Source organism: Denticeps clupeoides, chromosome 13 (genome assembly GCF_900700375.1).
Source record: "Denticeps clupeoides chromosome 13, fDenClu1.1, whole genome shotgun sequence".
Taxonomy (NCBI): domain Eukaryota; kingdom Metazoa; phylum Chordata; class Actinopteri; order Clupeiformes; family Denticipitidae; genus Denticeps; species Denticeps clupeoides.
Genome location: NC_041719.1, coordinates 20,715,770 through 20,738,352, shown reverse-complemented (window position 1 = coordinate 20,738,352; position 22,583 = coordinate 20,715,770). Strand labels below are relative to the sequence as shown.

Sequence of the window (22,583 nt, the reverse complement as noted above, 5' to 3'; positions counted from 1 at the left end):
TATCGCAGAATGGAATACAAAACAAGGAGCAAAAACATACAATAGAACTAAGTGAAAGGTTCTTGTGACCCCAAAGTGAGAGAAGTAATTATTGCTATGGAATTTATAAATTCAAAATGTCATCGCATACATCCATCTCATACACACAGACATGCAGTTTCTCTTCCACAAACCATGAATCCACACTCCTCTCCTGGGGCAGTGGACTGTTAAAAAAAGGATACAGCTGTGGCTGAGCATCTGTGGCCAACAAACAGCCATATAACCATGTAATTTGCAAAGATTGTGGAAAATAATTGAAGTAAGCAGACAAGTGTGGCAAAAATTACATTAACCTCCATGCTCCACAGATATACCAACTTTATCTAATGTGATCAGCTGAAAGATTAGATTGCATGAAACAAATTACATTAGGGGGAAAAAAAAAAAAAAAAAGACAAAAACCTAAACATTCAGACATTTTTATTGATCAAGTGATTATATTACAGAAGGAACCCAGCAGAGAGCCCAAAGCCTGTACCAAACTGCTTCACAAGCAGAAAATAAATTTTTATTGTGGACTCATTTAAAACAAATTAATTAGTGTATTCACCTGGTTTTCAACAAGCTCCATTCAGTGGATGTCTGCATGATTAAGGAATGATTGGAAAGACAATCTGGCTAGGACATTTCACTGACTTAGAAAGTACAGATTAATGTTGCATTACACATAAAAAAAAATTATATATATATATAAAATTAAAGATAAAAAAAAAAATATTTTATCGCATCTTTAATTAGAAACATCTCTTTCTGGGTATCGTCACTAAGCACACTAAGCTCCTCTTTGTAACTGCTCAGCTCTTCTCTGTTTTTGTCATGAATACTATTATCGGCTTCAGATAGTTTGTCATGAGAACCAAAAACCTCATTTGAGGAGGTCAACACAATTTTTAGCATTTTCAGAACAAAAAGGATTTTCATTTTCTTCAGTGTCATGATAGGGATGGTTATCACATTCACGGTTATCAGTATTCTTTTTGAATTCACTCTCAGGGCTAACAATATGATCCTCCTCCTCTCCACTTTGGATTTCGCCATCCTCCAGCTCCTCCTCACACATAAGGTGAGAGGGGTTAGACAAAGATCCAGATTGATGACATGTGTCTTCATCCGTGGTTGCTTGTGCTGCAAGGGTGTGATGAATGGTGCAGGCATCAGCTGGGAGAAAAGCTTGGGCAGAGGTTTAAAGACCATTATTTACCTCAATCAACATGCCTTTAATCTGTTCTGCTTATTCAACATAACAAGATGATGCTATTTACCTTGTTTCTGAGTAACATACTCCTCACAGCAGCCTTGAAGTGCCACATGAAGAGTTGGATACTCAATGATAGTCTTGTTCATCAGGTTATTTCGCAAACTTTGATTCATGTCAAGTTCATGATACCTGTAAACAAAGGTAAAGAATTGCTATTCAACACCAAAATTTGTCCTGACATGTCTCTAAATGTTGATCTGCTGGGTAAACAATCCCCTGAATCAAGTTGGTAAATTACTGCAATGCAGGTGACCCAAGATCTTCATCCCTTGCCTTGTGAAAGTGAGGTAAAGTGAGGTAAAGTGAGGAAGGTAAAGTGAGGAAGTTATACTCTATTACTAATAGAGAAGATGGTTAAATTTTGATAAATTTTAAAAATATAAAGTTAACCACACACTTAAAAGCCTGTAGGATCATTATGCAAATTTAAAGCAAATAGCAGTTCTCAATCTTGGTTTAAAATAAATAAATAAATAAATAAAATTTCAGATTAATACATCACTGGCCATTATATCACCCTACTTATTGCTTATGGCATGAAAACCTCTGATCGCCTCTTGGGTGCTAGTACCCTAGTGGGAAAGACATTTGCTTATGTTTGCTCAATGTTACTGTTTTGTATTTAATGTTACTTGTATGGGTCTGAGATTTCAATTCTCTGCATGTCCTGTACATGTGGCAGAATTGACAATAAAGCTGACTTTGACTTTGACTTATTAACCAGAAGACCCAGGTTCAAATCTCTTGTACTACCATTGTGTCCCTGAGCAAGACATTTAAGCCTAAATTGCTCCAGGGGGGCTGTACCTGTAACTAATGATTGTAAATCGCACTGGATAAGGGTGTCATGAATCAAACACATCCCATTTTGACACCAGTATTACTCTGAGTGTGGGCATGCCATATTTGCACCCCTCCTACACAGGTAGGCATGTAAGAGACGAGGAAGCTCATCACAATTAAGTCCAACAAACTCCATGTGTAATGCTTGAAAGATAAAGAGGACATTTGTTTTGGTGGCATGTTCTCTTATGAAACTCACATGTTACAACTAGCACATTTCGAGAAAGTATGTGTGCGTGTCTTCCAAAACCTCTTCAGTGTGTATGTGTGTCTTGGCCTTGGATATTCTGTAAACCCAGGCCTTGTTGTTCCCAAAGTCAAAACTACTGTCCTCCTCACTCTCTGCCACTGGAAGGTATTCACACCCTTTCGCTTTTTCCACATTTTGTTACAGACTTTATTAAAAAATAGATATGAGTATAGTATTCTTTAACTAAATCTACTTACTGGATATAGGGAAATTGCCAATCTTGATATATGGATTCATCACAAACAAACAGAGTAACTCTGTTAATCCCCCTTTAATTAAAAAAAAAAAACTTGTTGTAAACTATTGTGTCATAAGGTAGCTGTGTCCAACTGTATGAGCAGTTAAATTTACTCACCAGCTTCTTTTGAATCGGAAATACTCAGTGGGGCAATGGTGCCCTAGGGGTTAAGGAAGTGGAGGTGCCAATTTGCCACTACAGTCCCCACACACTTCTCAGGGGGTGGGTTAAAAGAAGAGGCCATATTTCAATGTGTGATGACTGGTCAAGTCACTATGAAAATGCTTTATTTTTTTAATATTAAATATGATTAAATATATTTGGAAAAGATCATTCTAAACAGTGCAGGTCCATAAACAGAGGCATTTTGTAAAGATTTGTCAAGAACTATAAACAATGAACTAACAATACAATATACACAGGTGTCAGAACAGAAGCTGTGAGCTTGGAACTAGAGCTATAATTCTTTGCCCAAACAAAGCTTGCATACCACTGAAGCCAAGAGGTTGCTGCTTTTGTTCGCCTCCTGGTGGTTGGCTGACTATTGGTTGAGGAAGTGCTTGATTTGATATCGTGGCAGCTAAAATAGTGATTGTGATTAAAATTTGATTAATTGTGCAGACCTATTTTTATGATGTGACTTAGACAGAGTGACTTATTGTACCGGCAGACGCTGGCCAATCTGACTGTACCAGCATGCTTTGCAAGCACTAGACTAACAGGGAAAGGAAATGACTTGTTAGGATGTAAATAGTTGAGTGTTGCAGATGTAAATTACATGGGTTTTAAAAGGGAGACACGAGGCAGTGAAGGTGCAGGAATTTGGAAGGAATGCATGCAGTACCTTGTGACATTGTTCCCTACATAAAGCTAGCAAAGTTGCTATAGACCTGCGCTAGAAAACGTTGTAGTTGTAGCCATTGAAAAACGTGCAGTCTTATGGGAACTGGAAAAATTCTTGTGTAGCCCTTTGGCACTGCATTCAGGTCAGCATAAAGACCCTTTCCTGAAGCTGGATAAATTTGAGTCAGCAAGCAAAGCCTGGGGGTGCTTCACCCCACCGATGTAATGCACATTGGGAAAGACAAAAAACAGCACAATCTGCATTCACCCTGTTTCTGAACAGTTTAGATGGGGATAGCCACAGTCTGGAGCACTGAGAGGGGGGAGAAAAAAAAAAAAAAAAAAAAAAGGGGTTCCCATTATGGGAACATTTGATTAGGGAGCCAATGCTCCCTGTTTTCAGCTGTGATTGGTGTCACTGGTGCTTCTGCAGTCAACACACGGAGGCCAATGAGATCCTGAACCATCAATTAAATGTCAGACATGAAAAATCCCATTTTGGGAGATTATTTAACAGTAATGCAATTTCCCCTAGCCCCTAGAAATGGCCATATGAATAAAGAGTGCTTTGGTCATTCTGCCGCGCCATTCAAAGAGCGGCAGCTCAGATGGCTGGATGTGGAATTTGGCCTAATTTCTGCAAGTGCCCCTGATCTTCTATAGGCTGCTCTCCTCCTTGTCCTGCCTCTCTCCTCCTCATTAGTATAAAGATACAGACATGAAAATGGTGCATCTTGGGTAAATCTCAATGTGGGACTGACTCAAAGTGGCTGTAATTCTGCACCAAGGCTGAATATTGGAAAGAGACTTCAGATATAGTATTAGGGGGCCACTAAGGCCCTTTATCAAGGCAAAAACTTTTCATGCCAGGGGAAAAGCGAGCAACATTTCTCTGTCTCTCATGTAAATAAGGGTCAAAATGAATAATATATTAATGCCTTAATCACAATAATACATTTAGGGATCCTTTCACCAATATATACATTTGTTGAAATAAAATGGTACACAAATTATGTTCTTGGTTTCCCACACAAGGCATGAAATCAGAGGTTGAGATTGAATTCAATCAATGAGCCAATGAACAAAAACAGATCAAACATACCAGGCCCCTTCAAACCAGGCTCAGGAGGGCACAAGCCCTGCACTGATTAGCTCTTTCCCTGATCCAACATATTTCATTCAACTAAAGAGCTGGGTGGTTATAAGATGTTTAATTAGGTATCTTAAATCAGGAAACATTAGGCAATACAAGTGAAAATTCTGGATAAATTAATTGTGATTATTAGATTATTATTAACATCTGAAATCCAAAGAGCACATACCTCAAGGAAATTCCTTCCTCTGATTTCATAAAGACTCTCACATTCTCCATTGGAGCCTGAACATAAATCTTCAACCTGAAAACACAAAAACACACAACTTGGGCCTAACGTTACATTATGGATAAAGGACAACAGGAAACAGTTTTATCATACAATTAGTCCCCTCATTAGTCATGTGAAAATCTTTTGCATACCACTGAAGTGCCTGTAAATGAACCAGAAAATGAAATGAACTTTCCCTAGACATCGGTGAGAATTTATACCATTACATTGAGACCATATTGGCCTTTGCCCACCACCATGTTAGCCCATCCATGGTGCAAAATAGGAAGAAGACAAGATGGTGTGATGCTTGGGGAAATGTTCTTGGGAACTTGGTTGCAGGCATCCATAGATATTATTTTGACACATGCCGCCTACATAAACATGGTTGCTGACAAAAACACACAACCTTCTGGAATTTTTTTCTGATTACACTTGAATGGAATTGGATTGGCAGACCAAACAAATTTGAGGTGTTGAAATCAAACTCTCCAAATCTCAATCCAATCAGTGGGATGTAATGGAAAAATAAGAGGTGCAGCAACCTTGCAAGAGAACTTTAAGGAATTGCTTACACCTGATATCACAGCATACTTAGTTTTATTCCATGACTCAAAAAGCACAATTTTTGGCACCTGGTTGAAATGTTATGGCTCATCTGCCACAATTTTGCTCACAGTCACCTTTTGTAAAGCCAAATCTCTGATTCCAGTTATCTCTCACATGGAAAGAGGAGATAAACTACACAAGCATGATATTTTCCATTTTCATAATTTTTCCAGTGTAATGTAGGATTAACTGTTTGAAAGGAGCAATTGTTATCGTTAAGATATATTTGCAATGTTAGCTTTGTTTTGGGGAAATGAGCACTGTTCTGGCTGGCAGTTTCAAAAGTGGCAGCAATGTTTATTTCCCTTTTCATCATTCTAAAACCACTCTAAAACCAAGTATTTATGACCATACAGACATGGTTGACTCCTTTTTACTTTTTAGAACCAGCTCCTGTTTGGAACACAGCCCTGCCACTTGAATGTGTGAACATGTGGAAACAGAGTGTGATTTTATTACTGCTTCATATTCATTACTTCAGACCTGTCTGAAGCTATGGAACTAGGCCTGCAGGAAACATCTTTAAAAATTTCAGCATGTTGCCTCACTTCCTCTTGGTAACATCCAAAATTGTAATTAGATCACTTTGTTTATGTGGATTTATGGAGACCATCAGTAACATAAGAGTGTTAAAACCCTCTTGTTCAGTCACAATGGTCAATGTGCCTACTAAACAGCATATCACCATGACCACATTATCATGCTGCTGGCTATACAAACTGTGACATACAGTTATATTCTTAATGACACTGTAGGAGGCATTAAATAAATAGCTATGAACATACAATGACTGCATCACAATGTTCAGGAATATTTTTTCTGTCCTCCACTGATTGTGGCACCAAATGGTTGTGGGTTTTATTTTAAGGTAAAATGCTCCCCTCTTCTCATATAAACCAGAAAAAGCACAGCATGCATGGTAAAAGAATACTTTGTAAGTCTGCCTCAATCTTGATGCTACTTCTCTGCCCATCATTTCACAACAAAACAGAAAGTGATAGTTTAGACTGGAGCAGATATTAGGCTTAATGAGATCACCATGGACACTGAAAACATTCTTCGCTACATTCTCTAGTTTGCTGCCAAGAATCAGTTTAATGTACCATAATTTGACAAGGGGCTTTATAGTGCATCTATAGTTGTCATCTACAAAGCCTTTAATGAAAGTGGAATGAATGTCATTGTGAAACAGCACACGGAGCACACAACGAAATGTGTCCTCTGCTTTTAACCTCAGAGCAACCTTGGCGGTTTGGGTTTCGAACCGGCAACCTTCTGATTAGAGGTCTACTTCCTTACCTGCCAGGCCATGACTGCCCTTAAAGGACACGTCAGAAGTGGTATGGCCTTAATGGCTTATTTTTACGATCCACAATTTCACAGCTAGCTCCAGCCTTTACTCCTAGCTCCAGCATTTTGAGTGGCTGAGAGAAGTCCTTGCAGTGCAATTACTCATGATAATAAGTATTACAACTTTGTTTTATTACATTGCATAAAGCCATATGATAAGCTGGTGATTACTTGCAACATGCCTTCCATCTGGTACAAAACCACAGGGTCATCAAAATCCCTCAATTCTTCCTAAACTGGGGCAGTGGTGGCCTAGTGTTTAAGGAAGCGGCCCCGTAATCAGAAGGTTGCGGGTTCAAATCCCGATCCGCCAAGGTGTCACTGAGCAAAGCACAGTCCCCACACTGCTCCCCGGTCATGGCTGCCCACTGCTCACCAAGGGTGATGGGTAAAAGCAGAGGACAATTTTCACTGTGTGCACCGTGTGCTGTGCTGCTGTGTATCACAATGAAAATCACTTCACTTCAAACACCTTCTGGGTAAAGCATCATGGCCAGTATAATTGATGTAATGCTCAGTGAAGAAAAACTGCTGGTTGGAGAAAGAGTATCTTACTTCTGGCGTATCACAGGATGAGACTCTGTGGGGTGGATGTAGGCACTAAGGATGTCTTTAAGCATTCGGGTGTCAACTACTCTGTAGAGGAGACAGACAAATTAATGTTAATACTACCGTAAGTGTAGGCCAAAGCATGTCTGACAAAAGTGTGCTCACCTCCTCACTGTGTACTCCGAGCCACACTGAGGAAACATTAGTTTTAGGTGCCAGTAGAAAACTGCTTCCCTGTGAGTGAAGAATTGGGACATAGTTAAACAGATTTGAAGTAATGCCTGACTGCATCACAAAATGACATCCACACACAGGCGACTGAGGTTTATTAAAGTATGACTGTTTCCTTACTTATCACATCATGAGAAGATAAAGAATGACAATCAGAAAACATTTTCTTCAGTAGCAGTTCTTACTTCTAACAGCAGCAGCAACATTTAAAACAGCACCTGGTCACTCAGAGAAAATTGCTATGCTTTGAAGATTGTTATATTTAATTATTATAGTTTGCAGATCTATTTTATTTCAGTACAGAAAACCGCTGTTTTTGTAAAGTAACAAATAAACTCAGTTGTAGGATTGTGTAGGACTAATAAATATGTGGTGCATATCAAAGGTATATTGTCTGTTGTGCAGTGTTGTTAGCTTGCTCAGGTGGTCAGTTATAGTGTGAATTAGGGGCAGGGTTTAGTGATTTATAGCGATGGTCACTCCGCTATAGAAATAATCTGTAGCAGTATGGTGGTAAGCAGCAGCCTTTTTCATCCAAATCTTGTACCTTTTACCAAACTTCTCTCATTAGTCTCTTACAGGCTTAGGAGAACATATTCATGCAGATGCTCTGTTACCAGCAACCTAAACCTTTGGTAGGAGGGCTCTGGAACTGCCAGTATGCCGTTAAAAAAGGTGACTTCATGTCTTCCCTTACTACTCTCCACTCCCTGGATGTCTCAGTTACTGCCCCCAGCATACAGCTACACATGCTGCTCTCTCTTCTGCCTATAGTTTCTCCCACACTCCTAGGAAAACTGGGAGAGGTGGTAGCACTGGCCTCTTACTATCTAGGAATTGGTCCATCACACCTCTGCCTCTCACAAATATTAAAATTTCTTCTTTTAGCTTCCATGCAGTCTCAGATTCTTCTCTGGTAAACATCCTTCTAGTAGTCATTTATCACCTTCCAATGGTCACTTGGAACCTTTATTGATGAATTGGATTTGCTCAACAATCTTCCCACAGACACCCCTTTAACACTAAGTGACTTCAACCTTACATTTGACAGACTTGAATTATTTGTGCCTTCTTCCCCTTATGTACTCTAGATCTCTTCTCTACAATATCAGACGGATTTGCCTTTATCCATCAGCACAGGCCATCCAGATACTTGATCAATCCCCAGTAATTTCATGACTGGATTATGTAGCTCCCTTCAAGCAAGTCCACCTCTGAATGCAATCCGGCCTCTTCAACTAATACAAAATGCACCAGCACAACTAGTTTTCATACAAGGTGTGAGGGCATTGTTCTACTTTGACAAAATGAAAGTGTTCAGTTCTCCTTGCAAGAAAAGGGCATTGGTAGTAGAATGCACACAGGTATTCTTCAATAGAGGTTGGAATGCATACTAATGATACGCACTCAATGTCAGGCCATGGGGAACAAGGATCAAGAACCAACCGCGACCAGCCAAAAAAAAAATTAAGGAAATTAATTAAGGAAAAAAAAAAAACCCCAAACAAATCGAGCAAAATAAAGTACCACATTGTTTTCTATAAAGGATAAAACCTTCATGTTATGCCGTAAATTCACTCTTAGGCAGAAAAAGTATATTTGTCCATAACGCTCAAGAAATCCAACTGACCTGAAAGACCATATGAAGAATATAGTGAAAAGGATGACTGGAGTTCACTTAGACATCCTTCACACAAACATGCAGTTACATTTTAGCAGCTGCTTGTTGCTGTTGTCTGGTCAATTAAATTTGTCGAAGGTCAAAAAAAAAAAAAAAAAAGGCTGAATGGGTGGGGGATTGACCATATACACCTCATTTGTTCAGTTTTCCAAACACAATTTCTGGCATACACAGGGGTGATCATGAAAACAATAATTATTCAGCTTTAAGAAACACAAGCAAATTACATATTTCTAGATAATTTTCTAAAACCACCTGTGGTACAAAGCGGGCAAAATTCCATAAATGAAAGTAAAGTGATTTTCATTGTGAAACACAGCAAAGTACATGGTGTACACAATGAAATGTGTCCTCATCACCCTTGGTGGGGTTTAATGGGCAGCCATGAAAGGTGCGGGGAGAATTTTCAGAGCCTTTTCAGCCATGCCATGTGAAAAAAGTTGGACATGACTTTTCTCAGAATCTGATGTCATTGTTAACAAAGAGGTTATATGGCATCAGTAATGTTCCTATGGTTTGGTTATGGTCATTGTGGTACAAACTTAACAGAGTAGATATTTTTTTGTGCAAAAATACATGCACAAAATCCTCTGATTAGGGACTCAGATGCCATTATTTCTATGGCAGAGTGAATACGCAGTATGAATGTCAGTAACTGTATTCAGTCAAATGAGTACAAACATTTGCTCTGTCTATAATGTGCTGGGTAAACACTGACACTGCAGGGGACCATTCATATTGAACAATTTGCATGTTGAGTTTTAGCTTTTAGTCAAGTTTGTTCCTTAGTACACAGCAATATATTTAACACCACATTACACATCAAATTAATTCTATTTTACATATGAACAAGCTGTCATGTTTTTCTTGACCACACTCTAGTACTTCATGAAGCACTACTAACACAAAGCAGCCATTAAAACATCAGAGCAATTATGGTCAGACAAGAAGTACCCCATTCCACAATCTGAACTGGTGACCAATGCTAATGTCCATTTTCACTTTTTACACCAGGGCTTTAAGTTGAGTAGAGATCCTAAAAGGCAGACAATTTAGCAAGTGTGACACCATGTGGTGAGCATGAAATGTTTTTGGGGTTAGTCAATACATTTAATTGTTCAATGCCATAGCAGCAGACAAGAAGTTAAATAAGGCTGTGTATGTCACACACTCATCTTAATAGACACAAACTAATTCGATCTCTCATTATGTTATCTACCCCAGGGGTCACAAACCCTGGTCCTGGAGGTCACTTCTCCTGCACATTTTTGTGTTTACCTTCATTTGGCACATGTGATTCCATTTCTGCACTTGTTACCACCCAGTTCTTCAGTTGAATGAGGTGTGGTGAAACATGGAAAGATCTAAGCTGTGCAGGACTGGAGCCCCTAAGGACCAGGGTTGTACACCTCTGATCTAGCATCAGCATTCGAGAAACTTAATATTTTCCTACTTTTTACTGAAGTAAGTGGAATTCTCTTTGCGCTTGGTGAACGTGCTGGGTAAGATCTTCAGTGTAACTTTGGCCAGGCTTGCCTGCTTTCTCAACCTTTTAACCTGAATTAAAAGAAAAATAAGAATAAAAACACATGAAACAATAGCGTAAAAATTCCAGCAAATAGGTTGCTACTTCTGCTAATTTATGGATTCTTATAGGCTTACTAGCTTCCTGCCACCAAAATATTTAACCTCGTCATATCAGACCAACAAAATTACTGAACAGGTCACAGTGGATCAATGAATCTGTTTCGGCAAACTCACTTACATTTAATTCTTCAGATCAGCCATTTTGCGCTACGTGCACAGATGCCAATCAAGGAATAGACACAAAGAAATGCATATGATGCGAATTTCAAGTTAAAAGCAATCATTCTGGCTGTTGAAGGAAATAGAGCTGCTGCACATAAGCTTGAGTGCACAGGAGCACAATGGCAATAGTTATCAATGACTTTTGCTTTTCCTGCATTTTAGTGTAAAAGAGATGTAAAAGTAATGGCATACCTTCAGGCTGTTCATTCCGAAACAGACGACAAATTTGGTACTGTTAAAAGCACTGTTCTGAAAAAACGGGATCTATCTAATTAAAAGGTCCAAAAATTCTTGCTCTGTTAATATCTCATGTTTCAACTGGGACACCTGCGGCTTATATACAAGTGCATCTTATTTATATACCATTTCTTTTCTCTTTTTAAAATGAGTAGGAGTGGACTATTTAGGGCAGTGGTGCCTAGAGATTAAGGAAGCAGCCCCGAAATCAGAAGGTTGCCAGTTCGAATCCTGATCCGCCACTGAGCACTGCACACTAAGGGTGAAGTGTTAAAAGCAGGACACATTCCGTTGTGTGCACAGTTTTTCACAATGACAATCAACAACAACAACATTTATTTCTTATATAGCCCATAATAACATACAGTATGTCTCAATGGGCTTTGACAGACCCTACAGTTGACAACCCCCCCCCCCATACTTGACCCTTCCTGCACACAAAGAAAAAAACTCTAGGAGAAAGGAAGAAACCTTGGGAATGAGTGATACAGAGAGGGACCCCCTTCCAGGGTAGGCTCACTCTCTGTATCACTCCTTCCCATCATTTCACTTTCACTTAAAAAATATATAAATAAAAAATACAGGTGAGCTCTATAGTCTGGAAATTACGGTACACTGTTGAATATCAAAGCTGAATTTAATCATGTCCAGGCAATTATTTCTGGTAGAGTATCATACCTTTTGCAAGTAAAGCTACATGGGCTCTATCACAAACATATACTATATGGAGAATATATTTGAATACACCTTATGACACATATTATACAATTCAGAAGTTTCATTCCTGCTGAGGGAAATGTTATAAGGGGGTGTGTCTAAACAGGAATGACTCAGGCTTACACTTGGAAAATGCACACGACACTGCATGAGAGGGTCACGATTGGCCACATCTGCCAAACGTCCTGTGTCCTCCAGAAACCTGTAATCTAACAGAACACAAAGACACTTAGAAACAGACGGCGAACTGGTAACACATATAACAGATAGCAGAATATCCTCACCATTGAGTAGATTCATGTCATCAAACTTGGTGAGCGGGACAAACAACGTCTTATCTCGAATGCCACAGCATCCTGATTCGGATTTGTGTTTCTTAACACATGGCAAGCTACAGGGAGAACAAAACATTAATACTTAGCACTTAATCTCAGAAGCAAGATGACCACAATGAAAGAAATATGCCTATATGCGCTGGTGGTTGGTTTGTTACGTTCAAAAGTCATTGTTGTGGAACAAAATTCTGGTAGCAAATGCAAAACTGATGTTTTTTCCCCACAATTCAATGTTCATTAAATGTTCAATGATTAACAATTACAATAGAATTACCACTTGGGATGATTACCAACAGCACATAACAGCAAATGTAAAATGTAAGGAAGTAACCAAATATTTTTCCTTTTATGTAGATTAGGGTGATTAGTGTGAAACAGCAGGCCACAGATTCAAACGCCACTTAGTACCATGGGTACTGTCCCTAAAACAACTCACTCTGGATAGGGGCGTCTGCTAAATGCCATAAATGTAAATGTTGAAAACCAAAAATACGGACAAGCTTAAGGACTTGAGCAACTCCAAAATGTGACTGCTAGACAGCAGTGTAACAGCAAATCCAAATGGTAGCTTCTGGTCTGCAGTAGTCAGGAATACAAAATATGATTATGATTTGAACCACTACCATGTGTGGGGAAACAGAGTACACTGCTACCAACATGTACTACAATCAAAACAGCATTAATCAAGGTTAGTAACAACCTTGAATGTCAAACATATTTCATTGTTGGTCTTATAACAAGACCCTTCATGGTACCAATCAAAATCACCCCTATGAAAGCATTCAGCTGTGTATTTCCAGGAATACATGTTGAGGTAAAAGACATTGTATCCCTATTATATTTAAAACATACAAGTAAAACATTTTCCTATGCTCAGCCTACCTGCATGAGTGTTCAGAGCAACGGGGACATCTGTACCTTGCCTCAGCCTTTCCACAAACACCACAGCTGCTGACAGTCAAAGGGAAATAATGCAAAGAACACAATGATTAGATCATTAAAATGACGAGAAGTAGTGAAAACAGGCTGTGAAAGAAAGCAGAATTTCTAAGGAAACTGGGTAAACGTAAACGAATGCTCAAATATTAGTTGACAGGCGTTCCTATTTATTCGCTCAAAAGCAGTGAAGCCTCAGAAATCTTCAGGTTTTTATGACTTCTACGTTAGTGTTAAGTATTTCGGAAGCAGAAAATACTCGAATAAACATCAATCAAACATCTAAAACATGCAACGTGTTCTCTTAGAGCCAACAGAGCCAAAAAAACAGAAACGTGGTATGTAATATTTGTTTAACCTAGTTAGCGAGATCTTTCTTTTCGTCCCTCTGCATTGCTCAAGCAGAATGCCACTGTCAATATCTCCTGTATCTGTTGCTGTTTCCATTGTAGGAACCTTATTCCAAACAGAAACACGACTGCTCAGCTCATTACACGTGGATGGTTGTGCCGTAAATTCGCTGAGGTTTACGACAGTGTCGTACTACGACCATTTACCGTACTACGACGGCATTTATCAGACACCCTAATCCAGAGCGATTTACAGTCAGAAGCTACAGGGACAGTCAGGATTTACACTCAGGATTTAGTGTCTTGTTCAGCGACACAGTGGTACTAAGTGGGGTTTGAACCTGCTACTTTGTGGTCTTCTGGTTCATTGGCGAGTGTGTGCGATACTACCGCCTAAAGTTTTGTAACAGCGTCACAGTAGCGCACTCTGCTGTTTGGTTTTTACACTGAGTTCTACCTCACGAGGACGAATAGTGTAATTGTGCATAAAATTTTGCATAAAATTTATTTTCTTAAATACCAGACAGAACTACACAGCTCAAAAAAATAAATGGAACATGTAAACAACACAAATTAACTCTAAGTGTCCACTTAGGAAGCAACACTTATTGACAACACTTATCAATTTCACATGTTGTTGTGCAAATGGAAAAGACAACAGGTGGAAATTATAGGCAAATAGCAAGACATCCCCAACAAAGGCGTGGCTCTGCAAGTGGTGATCACAGACCACTTCTTATTTCCTATATTTTATGGCTGATGCTTTGGTCACTTTTGAATGCTGATGGTGCTTTCACTCTAGTGGTAGCATGAGACAGAGTCTACAACCCACACAAGTGGCTCAGGTAGTGCAGCTCATCCAGGATGGCACATCTTTCTTTTCTTGACCTGTCAGTAACACAATTGACACATGAAAGTGTGTATATGTATCTGTGCTGTCATCATTCATGGCCTTTTTTTCTTATTTACCTTGCTACAAACATGACAGAAATGAGCGAGGGACAGGAAAAAGGAGAGAGATTTGATAGAAAGTCAACATATAGAGGAGGGAGACGGTGAAGGAGAAAAAAATATCGGATAGGGGGTTTGGAGAACGATACGGAATAGACCATCTGCTTCTGTACAAGCAACCTCAGTATAAATCACGGTAAACAAAGAATATTAAACCGTATTTAACAGTCAATAAACACTGAACAAAAATTAGTAACAGTACTAATAATACAAGACATGTTCAGCTGCCACAGACAATGTGTCTGTGAGTACATGTTTGTGTGCCTGTGTGAGCCCTTATGTGTAGCCCTGAGTGCACACTTGTGTGTGAATGCACACACAATAATGGTGTGGTGCGCCATTTCTTTGGGGGGCCGCACAGCCCTCCAAGAGCTTGCCAGAGGTACTTACATGTACATTTACAGCAGCATTTATGAGGTACTGAGACCTCAAACCCCTTGTGAAACCATATGCTGATGTGGCTGGCCCTGGGGTTTTCCTAATGCAAGACAATGCTAGACTCATGTGGCTGGAGTGTGTCAGCAGTTCCTGCAAGAAAAGGCATTGATGCTATGGTTCGAATCCCGAGCCGGCCGTTCACCAGAGCCGAATCCAGTTGAGCACATCTAGGACATCATGTCTCACTTCATCCACCAAAAGACTGTCCAGGAGTTGATGGATGCTTTAGTCCAGGTCTGGGAGGAGATCCCTCATGAAACCACCCGACAACGCATCAGGAGCATGCCCAGGCATTGTAGTGAGGTTTTACAGGCACGTGGAGGACACACAAACTATTAAGCCTCATTTTAAGGAGTGTGATACCAAATCACAGTGGGGCAGTGGAGGCCTAGGGGTTAAGGAAGCGGCCTGTAATCAGAAGGTTTCCGGTTCGAAGCCCAAGCTGCCAAGGGGCCAGTGAGGTGCCACTGAGCAAAGCACCATCCCCACACATAGTTCCCTAGGTGCCTGTCATGGCTGCCCACTGCTAATCAAGGGTGATGGGTTAAAAGTAGAGCACACCTTTCTTTGTGTGCACCATGTGCTGTGCTTTGTTTCACAATGACAATCACTTCACTTTTACCTGAAATAGTTGCAATACTGTGGTCTATAGCAGTCACTGTATGACTGTATGACAAATAAAATTGGAATTTGAATCTCTAGTAGTTATCTTAGTCCTTTAGTTTAGACCTTAAGAACACTGAGATTATTTCTCAAACACAAATGTACGAAAGTAAAATCTACTATCTGCAAATATGAAGTAGACCTTTTCATTCCTAGCAATAGTGGGACATTGAAACAATTAAACAATAGCTGGGATTATATGTCAGTTACAGTCAACATTTAACATAAACCTGAGACAGATTTGAAAACATCCAGTCAAAAGTGATCTAAACGTTCAGTTATTTTACAGTATTGGAAAGTGCCCATTTTTTCTGCCATAATTCCCAACCAAATGTCAAGAAATCATCTACACATTTATCTTTCACATTTACATTTTATTTTATTCCCCAAAAGCACATGAGGATATGATTGTGATGTTCCAAATTATGTGAAGAATCTCAAAGCAAGCAAAAAACTGAAAATGAGTGTGATACACAAGTGCATTATTAACATAAATAGTGATTTATTGGACTAAATCTCTTAGATATAGTACAATTTATTGAGCTGCAGTTAATAGAGAATGACTAAGATAATATAAATAATTAAACATATGTCAAAATATACACAGGGAAATGCCTGATTAACTGTTTGTGTCAACTGCAGCACCATAACAAGGTTGCCTCTGGTGGGCAGACCTTCCCTATTCACGTAAATTAGCCAATGTGACCTAACTTTTTTTTTTACCTAAGTGTTTTTATAAATTAAGTTTATCATGGCAGAAATGACCAAGTTCAAATAAGTATTCATACAACAGACATAATGTAACCAGTACATACAACTTTGAGTAACATCTTGAGGTCAAAACAGGAGGTAGAGCACCATCAAACCTAGGGTGGACAACAAATTTTAAACTGACAAATAAAAGCAATTTAGAAAATGCAATTACGTATTTCTGACTATTAATACACAAGCTATTGCACAATTATATGATTACTGTCCATCATGATGACTGTCTTTAGCTTTTCTTGCAATGCTCTCTTTGTTATGTTTGCATTGGGACAGGTATTCTTGACCCAATAATATATATCTTGTTTGTGTGCTCCTTTGAGGTCAGCTATTACTCCCATTGTTTTTCACAGTTATTAAGTGATTACATCTCCCATGGGCAAACCACATGGTGTATGTGATAAAATTCCTCAGTCCCATTTACTACATCAAAATCCTCCACTTAAAGAAAGCAGACGGGTCCAACTTCGATGTGATCTTCTCCATGTACTTTGGCTTTGAGTCCCTGGATTTCTACAATAGGGAGCAGATGGGTCTCCTGAGTCTGGAAAAGAAAGCTTTTCTGGTGCCAGCTGCCATCTTGAATCTGAAGGGAGGAAAAACACTAAGAAAAGTCAGACTCTACAATGATCACAGAGTTCCCAAAACAATTACAGCACAAGGCCTTCGGCATTGAAAGGAAATGTAGTAGACAGCTATTTGGAGATGGAGATTTTGACAATGACATGAATACTGGTTATTACCTCACACTCATCCAACAGCACTTGTGATTCAAGTAATGTGTTTCCCTCAAAGATCTGTCCATTCCAGCCCCTGAACCTCATCACTGCTTTGAGCTCATCAGTTGCGGTATCAACCAGTTCTGGGTCCCACTGGCAAGGGACTTTGATTGTATGTGTGGCCTCTGTACTCAGCAAGTGAAGAAATTTCATTTGGACTTTCCCAATGCCAAACATCATCTAAGGAAAGACGATAAAATGTAGAGATGACAACACATAGAAATGTTTAATCATGTCAAATTCTTTTCCATTTAATGTTATCTTGCAACCCACTCACTCAATTTTTAATGATTTTTTTCTTCTTTTTTTTTACTGATTTACTGATTCTGTCATTAATTAGAACCAGGAACTATCTCATGGCACTGAAAAGAAGGTCCGGATTTGGATTCAATGATTATAGGACAATAGGAGATGGGTATAATAAAGAATCCTTTAAGTAGTAAAGGTCAAAGGCATCCTCAGGATTTACATAAATTGATAAAATAAGAACCTCTCAGTATCTTCAATATGCATCTTTTTGTTGGTGTTACAAAATTGTAAGAACCCAATGATTCATTCTGGATGATTTAAACACCACCGAAATGTCATATGTGCAAACATAATCAGTTTGTGTATCTTTCTTGGTCAAATAGGCAGAGAAATTGTTATTTTTGCACAATTCTCTCGCTCACTCACTTTCCATAACCACAGTGCTGGTGTACCTTGCTAGACGTGACAGGACTGATGCATGTTTGGCCTCCTGCTGTGAAATTGCAAAACACCTCAATTGCATCTGATGTGCAGCCAAGATTTGGATCGACCCAGAATGATCCTGTTCAGTGCAAGAGGAATGAAGTAGGTCTGTGATGAATGCCTTCTTGTAATATATTTCTATAAAAGAAAACATTGGAAGTGTTAGTCTTACCATCGTGCTGCTTGTGGTGACAATCTAGCAGGTCTCGGCAGAAGCGGGCAGGGTTGTCCCGTGTACCCAACGGCCTCTTAATGTTCTGGACCACACTACTGAGGTAGTGCAGTGTCTTAAAGATCCCTGTGTTGTGGTCTGGAATGATTCCCTCAATGTTCTGATAGCTGTGCCATTCATTCTGAATTGGATTTTAAGCAGATGTAACTCACAGCTGAAAAGAGCTACACTCGCATACATAACATAAACAAACTGAAACAAAATTAAAACACTGACAAAAATATTATATTTTCATGCAAATTTGCCTTGATGACATATTTTCATAATCAATGACTTGGCACTAACGTATGTTTGTAGAAATAAAACAATTTAATAAATGAAATGAAATGACTAATCACGTCCAAAACTCGCACAATATCAGCTACATCGGAGCAGTCAAACCAACTTCACTGACTAAAGAGATTAAAAAAAATTATGTTACTGGAATCAAGAGACACACAAGTGATGGCTCACCTCCATTGGAAGGGTATCACTACGTTCCATCAGAGCCCAGATAGCTTTGTCAACATGTTTCTTTGGGCAAAAACCACAAAACCACAAACCACAAAGAGCATTAGGGAGAAGAGTCCAGGGAGAAGCAAGAGAATTAAAAGGACAAACAATGACCTGAGTCAACAAACGTAGGCATTCATGAACTGACCCTAATCTTCCTGAAGTCTGCATGCAACATACATAAACAATATATTCCAAATATAATTGTCTTTTACATAGGTCAATCAGACATGCTGGAAAAACAGAATTTCTGACCACCAATCCACCACACATGATGAGCCAAAAAGTAGCACTTCTTTGCTCAGACAATCAGTAGCTCAGCAGCCATAGTGGGGATATAATGATTGCATTTGCAAGATGTGGACTCAATTATTGTCATAGCAACTGTCATCTTGCTGCAGGATTACTGTTATATTAAAAATTTAAACTCCTGGCTGCTCTTTCAGCCTCTGCAATCAAACAACTGAGTAGGGGTATGCAATCGTATCTTCTATCATATCACACATTCCTATGGCTGAAAGGGTTAAAAGATTCTACACAAATTCTTACTGTAGGACCAGGAGCACCCGGAGGTCCCTGTGAGGAAGCACAATATAACAAAGAGCTATAAGGACACATTTAAGTAATGATAAACACTTCCAGGAGTCTCAAGTCGCACTGACGTCATTAACTACTTTCTTTTACTGCAGAATGGGTGACACTCACCCTGGGTCCTGGACTGCCTGGTGGCCCTTGGGGTCCCTACAAAAAAAAAAAAGAAAATACAATTGATAAAGAATCTGTAAGGGAACAAGGACGGGAGCTGGGAAACAGACTGCAAAAAAACAAGATTGCTTCAGATATGAGTTCTTCAACTCACAGTCAGGATTTCTGGTTTTCCAGATTTCCTCTACCCAAGAGTGAAACTCAGAATCAGTAACTACCAGGTAGAACTGAAAATTAGCCCTGGATTTGTTACTGATAGAGCTCTATTGTCCCTAAAATTGGAACTGCACATCAGGACATTAAAATCTGCATGCCCTGGCATGCTGTCAATCAAATTCTGGGCCAAATCCTGAGGGATGGCAACAAATTCCTTCACAATAAGTGATTGGAGTTTGTCAGAATTTGTGGGTTTTGGTTTGTCCACCCGCCTCTTAAGGATTGACCACAAGTTCTCAATTGGATTAATGTCCGGGGAGTTTCCTGGCCATAGACCTAAAATTTCAATGTTTTGTTCACCAAGCCACTTAGTAATCACTCTCTCAGTCAGGAAGTTGAAGATCCAGTTTCAGAGAGGTGTTCAGGCCCAGTAGGCTCAGCTCCTTGACCAGGTGGCATAGTTTGGACGATAGGCTAATTGCAGTGGGTCCAGGGTGGAGGAAAGCAGGGCCTTTCATGACAAGTATATCTAAGCACTTCATCATGATGTGTGTAAGTGCAATGGGACAGTAGTAATTGATACAAGACACTGACTTCTTTGGCACTGGCAAAAAATGTACAAAAAAAGCACCATTTTGGGTTATGAGAGGGCGCTGCGAATGCATGTTGTCTTACTCCAAGCTGTATAGGCTCTTAAGCCTACTACCAATTAAGCATATTAGGTGATGTGCATCTCTGTAATGAGAAGGGGTGTGGTCTAATGACATCAACACCCTATATCAGGTGTGCATAATTATTAGGCAACTTCCTTTCCTTTGGCAAAATGGGTCAAAAGAAGGACTTGACAGGCTCAGAAAAGTAAAAAAATAGTGAGATATCTTGCAGAGGGATGCAGCACTCTTAAAATTGATCATCGAACAATCAAGCGTCTCATTCAAAATAGTCAACAGGGTCGCAAGAAGCGTGTGGGAAAAACCAAGACGCAAAATAACTGCCCATGAACTGAGTCAAGCGTGCAGCTGCCAAGATGCCACTTGCCACCAGTTTGGCCATATTTCAGAGCTGCAACATCACTGGAGTGCCCAAAAGCACAAGGTGTGCAATACTCAGAGACATGGCCAAGGTAAGAAAGACTGAAAGACGACCACCACTGAACAAGACACACAAGCTGAAATGTCAAGACTGGGCCAAGAAATATCTCAAGACTGATTTTTCTAAGGTTTTATGGACTGATGAAATGAGAGTGAGTCTTGATGGGCCAGATGGATGGGCCCGTGGCTGGATTGGTAAAGGGCAGAGAGCTCCAGTCCGACTCAGACGCCAGCAAGGTGGTGGAGTACTGGTTTGGGCTGGTATCATCAAAGATGAGCTTGTGGGGCCTTTTTGGGTTGAGGATGGAGTCAAACAGAAATTCTCACAAATGAAGATACTTTCAGCCTTCATAATCATGCCTCAAAACATTGTAATATTCTTTTATATTATTCAATGATGCATCTGAAGTTTGTAATACATTGTGATTGTTGGTTCTTCGTAATTAGAATTCCCAGATATGATACTTCATTTTTTGACAGGAATATTTTAGAGTGCAGAATCATCACATTCTTTCAATGCCATATGCTCACATTTGTTGATTTTCAGACATAGACCACTTTTTCAATAGCAATAAAACTCTTTCAACAGCAATAAAAAACAGACTGTGTTTCTTAAATGTTTTAATTATTGAATGCAGTTGATGCACAATAAACAGAAAGGCTCATGAGGGCCATAAAGGTCTATATGGCTAGGTCTCCCCTGTCCACCTTTGGGGAAGAGGAGTGATGTTTGGTGCCCCAGCCCCAAGGTCAAAAGCAATCCCTAAATTCCTGGGAAATTCTTTAGCCTGGACAAGCAGAAGGACTGCTTTTGATTTCCTGGTACTGCCTGGTCATTCCCATCTGGTGGAGGAGGACCCCGAACATACCAGGGCTGGGTCTGTGGGACACCTGTGTTTGCTGCTGCACAGCAGAGCCCATTCTATTTTTGTTAATGTGTGACTATGATCCTGAACCTCTCAGCCATTTTGGGGGTCTCAACCCCTGTTTATCAAAATAAATCTGTTGTTTAAATTACACTTGCACTTGGGTGTTCAGTTTGCCAACATGACAGAATATATTTTAAGAAATAATGTGTATTTTACTCCTGCATTAACTGTCTTATAATTCTGAAAGTGAAAGTGAATTGATTGTCATTGTGATAGCACAGCACACGGTGCACACAACAAAATGTGTCCTCTGCTTTTAACCCATCGCCCTTAGTGAGCAGTGGGCAGCCATGACAGGCACCTGGGGAGCTGTGTGTGGGGACAGAGCTTTGCTCAGTGGCAATCAAAAGCATAGCGTACATATATTCAATAAAATTCTTACCATTTCCCCCTGGCTCCCTTTTGAACCTCTAGGACCCTAATATAAATTTAATATAAATGATAAAAAGGTAGGTTAATTGGGCCTAAACAGAACACAGTGCCAAAATAAAAACTGTTTGCTGATTACCTTCATACATACACATTTATGCAAATAAACACATTGAAAAGATCACACATACACACTAATGTTCTAAAAAAAACTAGATTCTCAAATAAGTGAAAGTGAAGTGAAATTCTAAACAATAATAAAATTAACTGTCGATTAGCACAGGTATTGATACTATTGATATAGGTCTTGCATCTGCCGGTTTACAAAAATCGCTAGCCGACTACAAAAATTTTCAACAGGCATTGCTACATCATTCTGAATTATACACAGAGAGGAGTAAAATTGTTGTTCAAACATAATATGAATAGATTAATTGACACTGTCAAGCAATACTGTTGCAGTAAGTTAACTATAAGAATGGCTGTGTCTTCTCTTGTCACTCCGGATTTTACAGTTATGTAATTGCACTTCTGTGGCATGAGAAGTGAGGAATGCTATTTTTAGTTTGGCTCAAAAAA

General features: G+C 39.4%; 2 protein-coding genes across 12 annotated transcripts in view; both read right to left on the bottom strand.

Annotated features, from left to right (window-relative positions):
* Positions 1 to 447: 447 nt before the first annotated feature.
* znhit6 (zinc finger HIT-type containing 6) lies at positions 448 to 13,793 on the bottom strand. Of its 2 annotated transcripts, none has more exons than XM_029000030.1 (10): positions 13,651 to 13,793; positions 13,239 to 13,307; positions 12,306 to 12,412; positions 12,145 to 12,230; positions 10,712 to 10,815; positions 7,512 to 7,580; positions 7,353 to 7,433; positions 4,797 to 4,871; positions 1,305 to 1,429; positions 448 to 1,212 (listed from the first exon to the last, which is right to left on the bottom strand). In XM_029000030.1, the coding sequence occupies exons 1-10, from the start codon at positions 13,737 to 13,739 to the stop codon at positions 908 to 910; spliced, it is 1,110 nt and encodes a 369-aa protein (XP_028855863.1). In that variant the 5' UTR covers positions 13,740 to 13,793; the 3' UTR covers positions 448 to 907. The 2 variants fall into 2 exon arrangements, with proteins under 2 accessions (XP_028855863.1, XP_028855864.1); XM_029000031.1 differs by having other exon boundaries at positions 13,239 to 13,304.
* A 2,446-nt stretch (positions 13,794 to 16,239) lies between these two features.
* Positions 16,240 to 22,583, bottom strand: part of col24a1 (collagen type XXIV alpha 1 chain) — a 98,412-nt gene continuing 92,068 nt past the window's right edge. For 4 of the 10 annotated variants that reach the window (XM_029000024.1, XM_029000021.1, XM_029000023.1 and 1 more), the window contains 8 exons: positions 22,018 to 22,053; positions 19,460 to 19,495; positions 19,304 to 19,330; positions 18,716 to 18,799; positions 18,203 to 18,383; positions 18,000 to 18,109; positions 17,263 to 17,478; positions 16,240 to 17,105 (listed from right to left, as the gene is read on the bottom strand). In XM_029000024.1, the coding sequence (XP_028855857.1) occupies positions 16,962 to 17,105; positions 17,263 to 17,478; positions 18,000 to 18,109; positions 18,203 to 18,383; positions 18,716 to 18,799; positions 19,304 to 19,330; positions 19,460 to 19,495; positions 22,018 to 22,053 (834 nt within the window). In that variant the 3' untranslated portion in view covers positions 16,240 to 16,961. Of the gene's footprint in view, positions 17,106 to 17,262; positions 17,479 to 17,999; positions 18,169 to 18,202; positions 18,384 to 18,715; positions 18,800 to 19,303; positions 19,331 to 19,459; positions 19,496 to 22,017; positions 22,054 to 22,583 lie in introns of those variants that run through there. The other 6 variants (XM_029000019.1, XM_029000020.1, XR_003751619.1 and 3 more) reach the window with 6 other exon arrangements.

What these genes read in the sequence shown, in the direction of transcription:
- znhit6 (XM_029000030.1), bottom strand. Translation starts at nt 13,739, where the DNA reads ATGGAAACAGCAACAGATACAGGAGATATTGACAGTGGCATTCTGCTT. An exon ending in TGCTCTGAACACTCATGCAG is followed by an intron (nt 12,413 to 13,238) that starts GTAGGCTGAGCA and finishes TTCTCCCTGTAG; the next exon opens with CTTGCCATGTGTTAAGAAAC. An exon ending in CATCCTGTGATACGCCAGAA is followed by an intron (nt 4,872 to 7,352) that starts GTAAGATACTCT and finishes TTGTGTTTTCAG; the next exon opens with GTTGAAGATTTATGTTCAGG.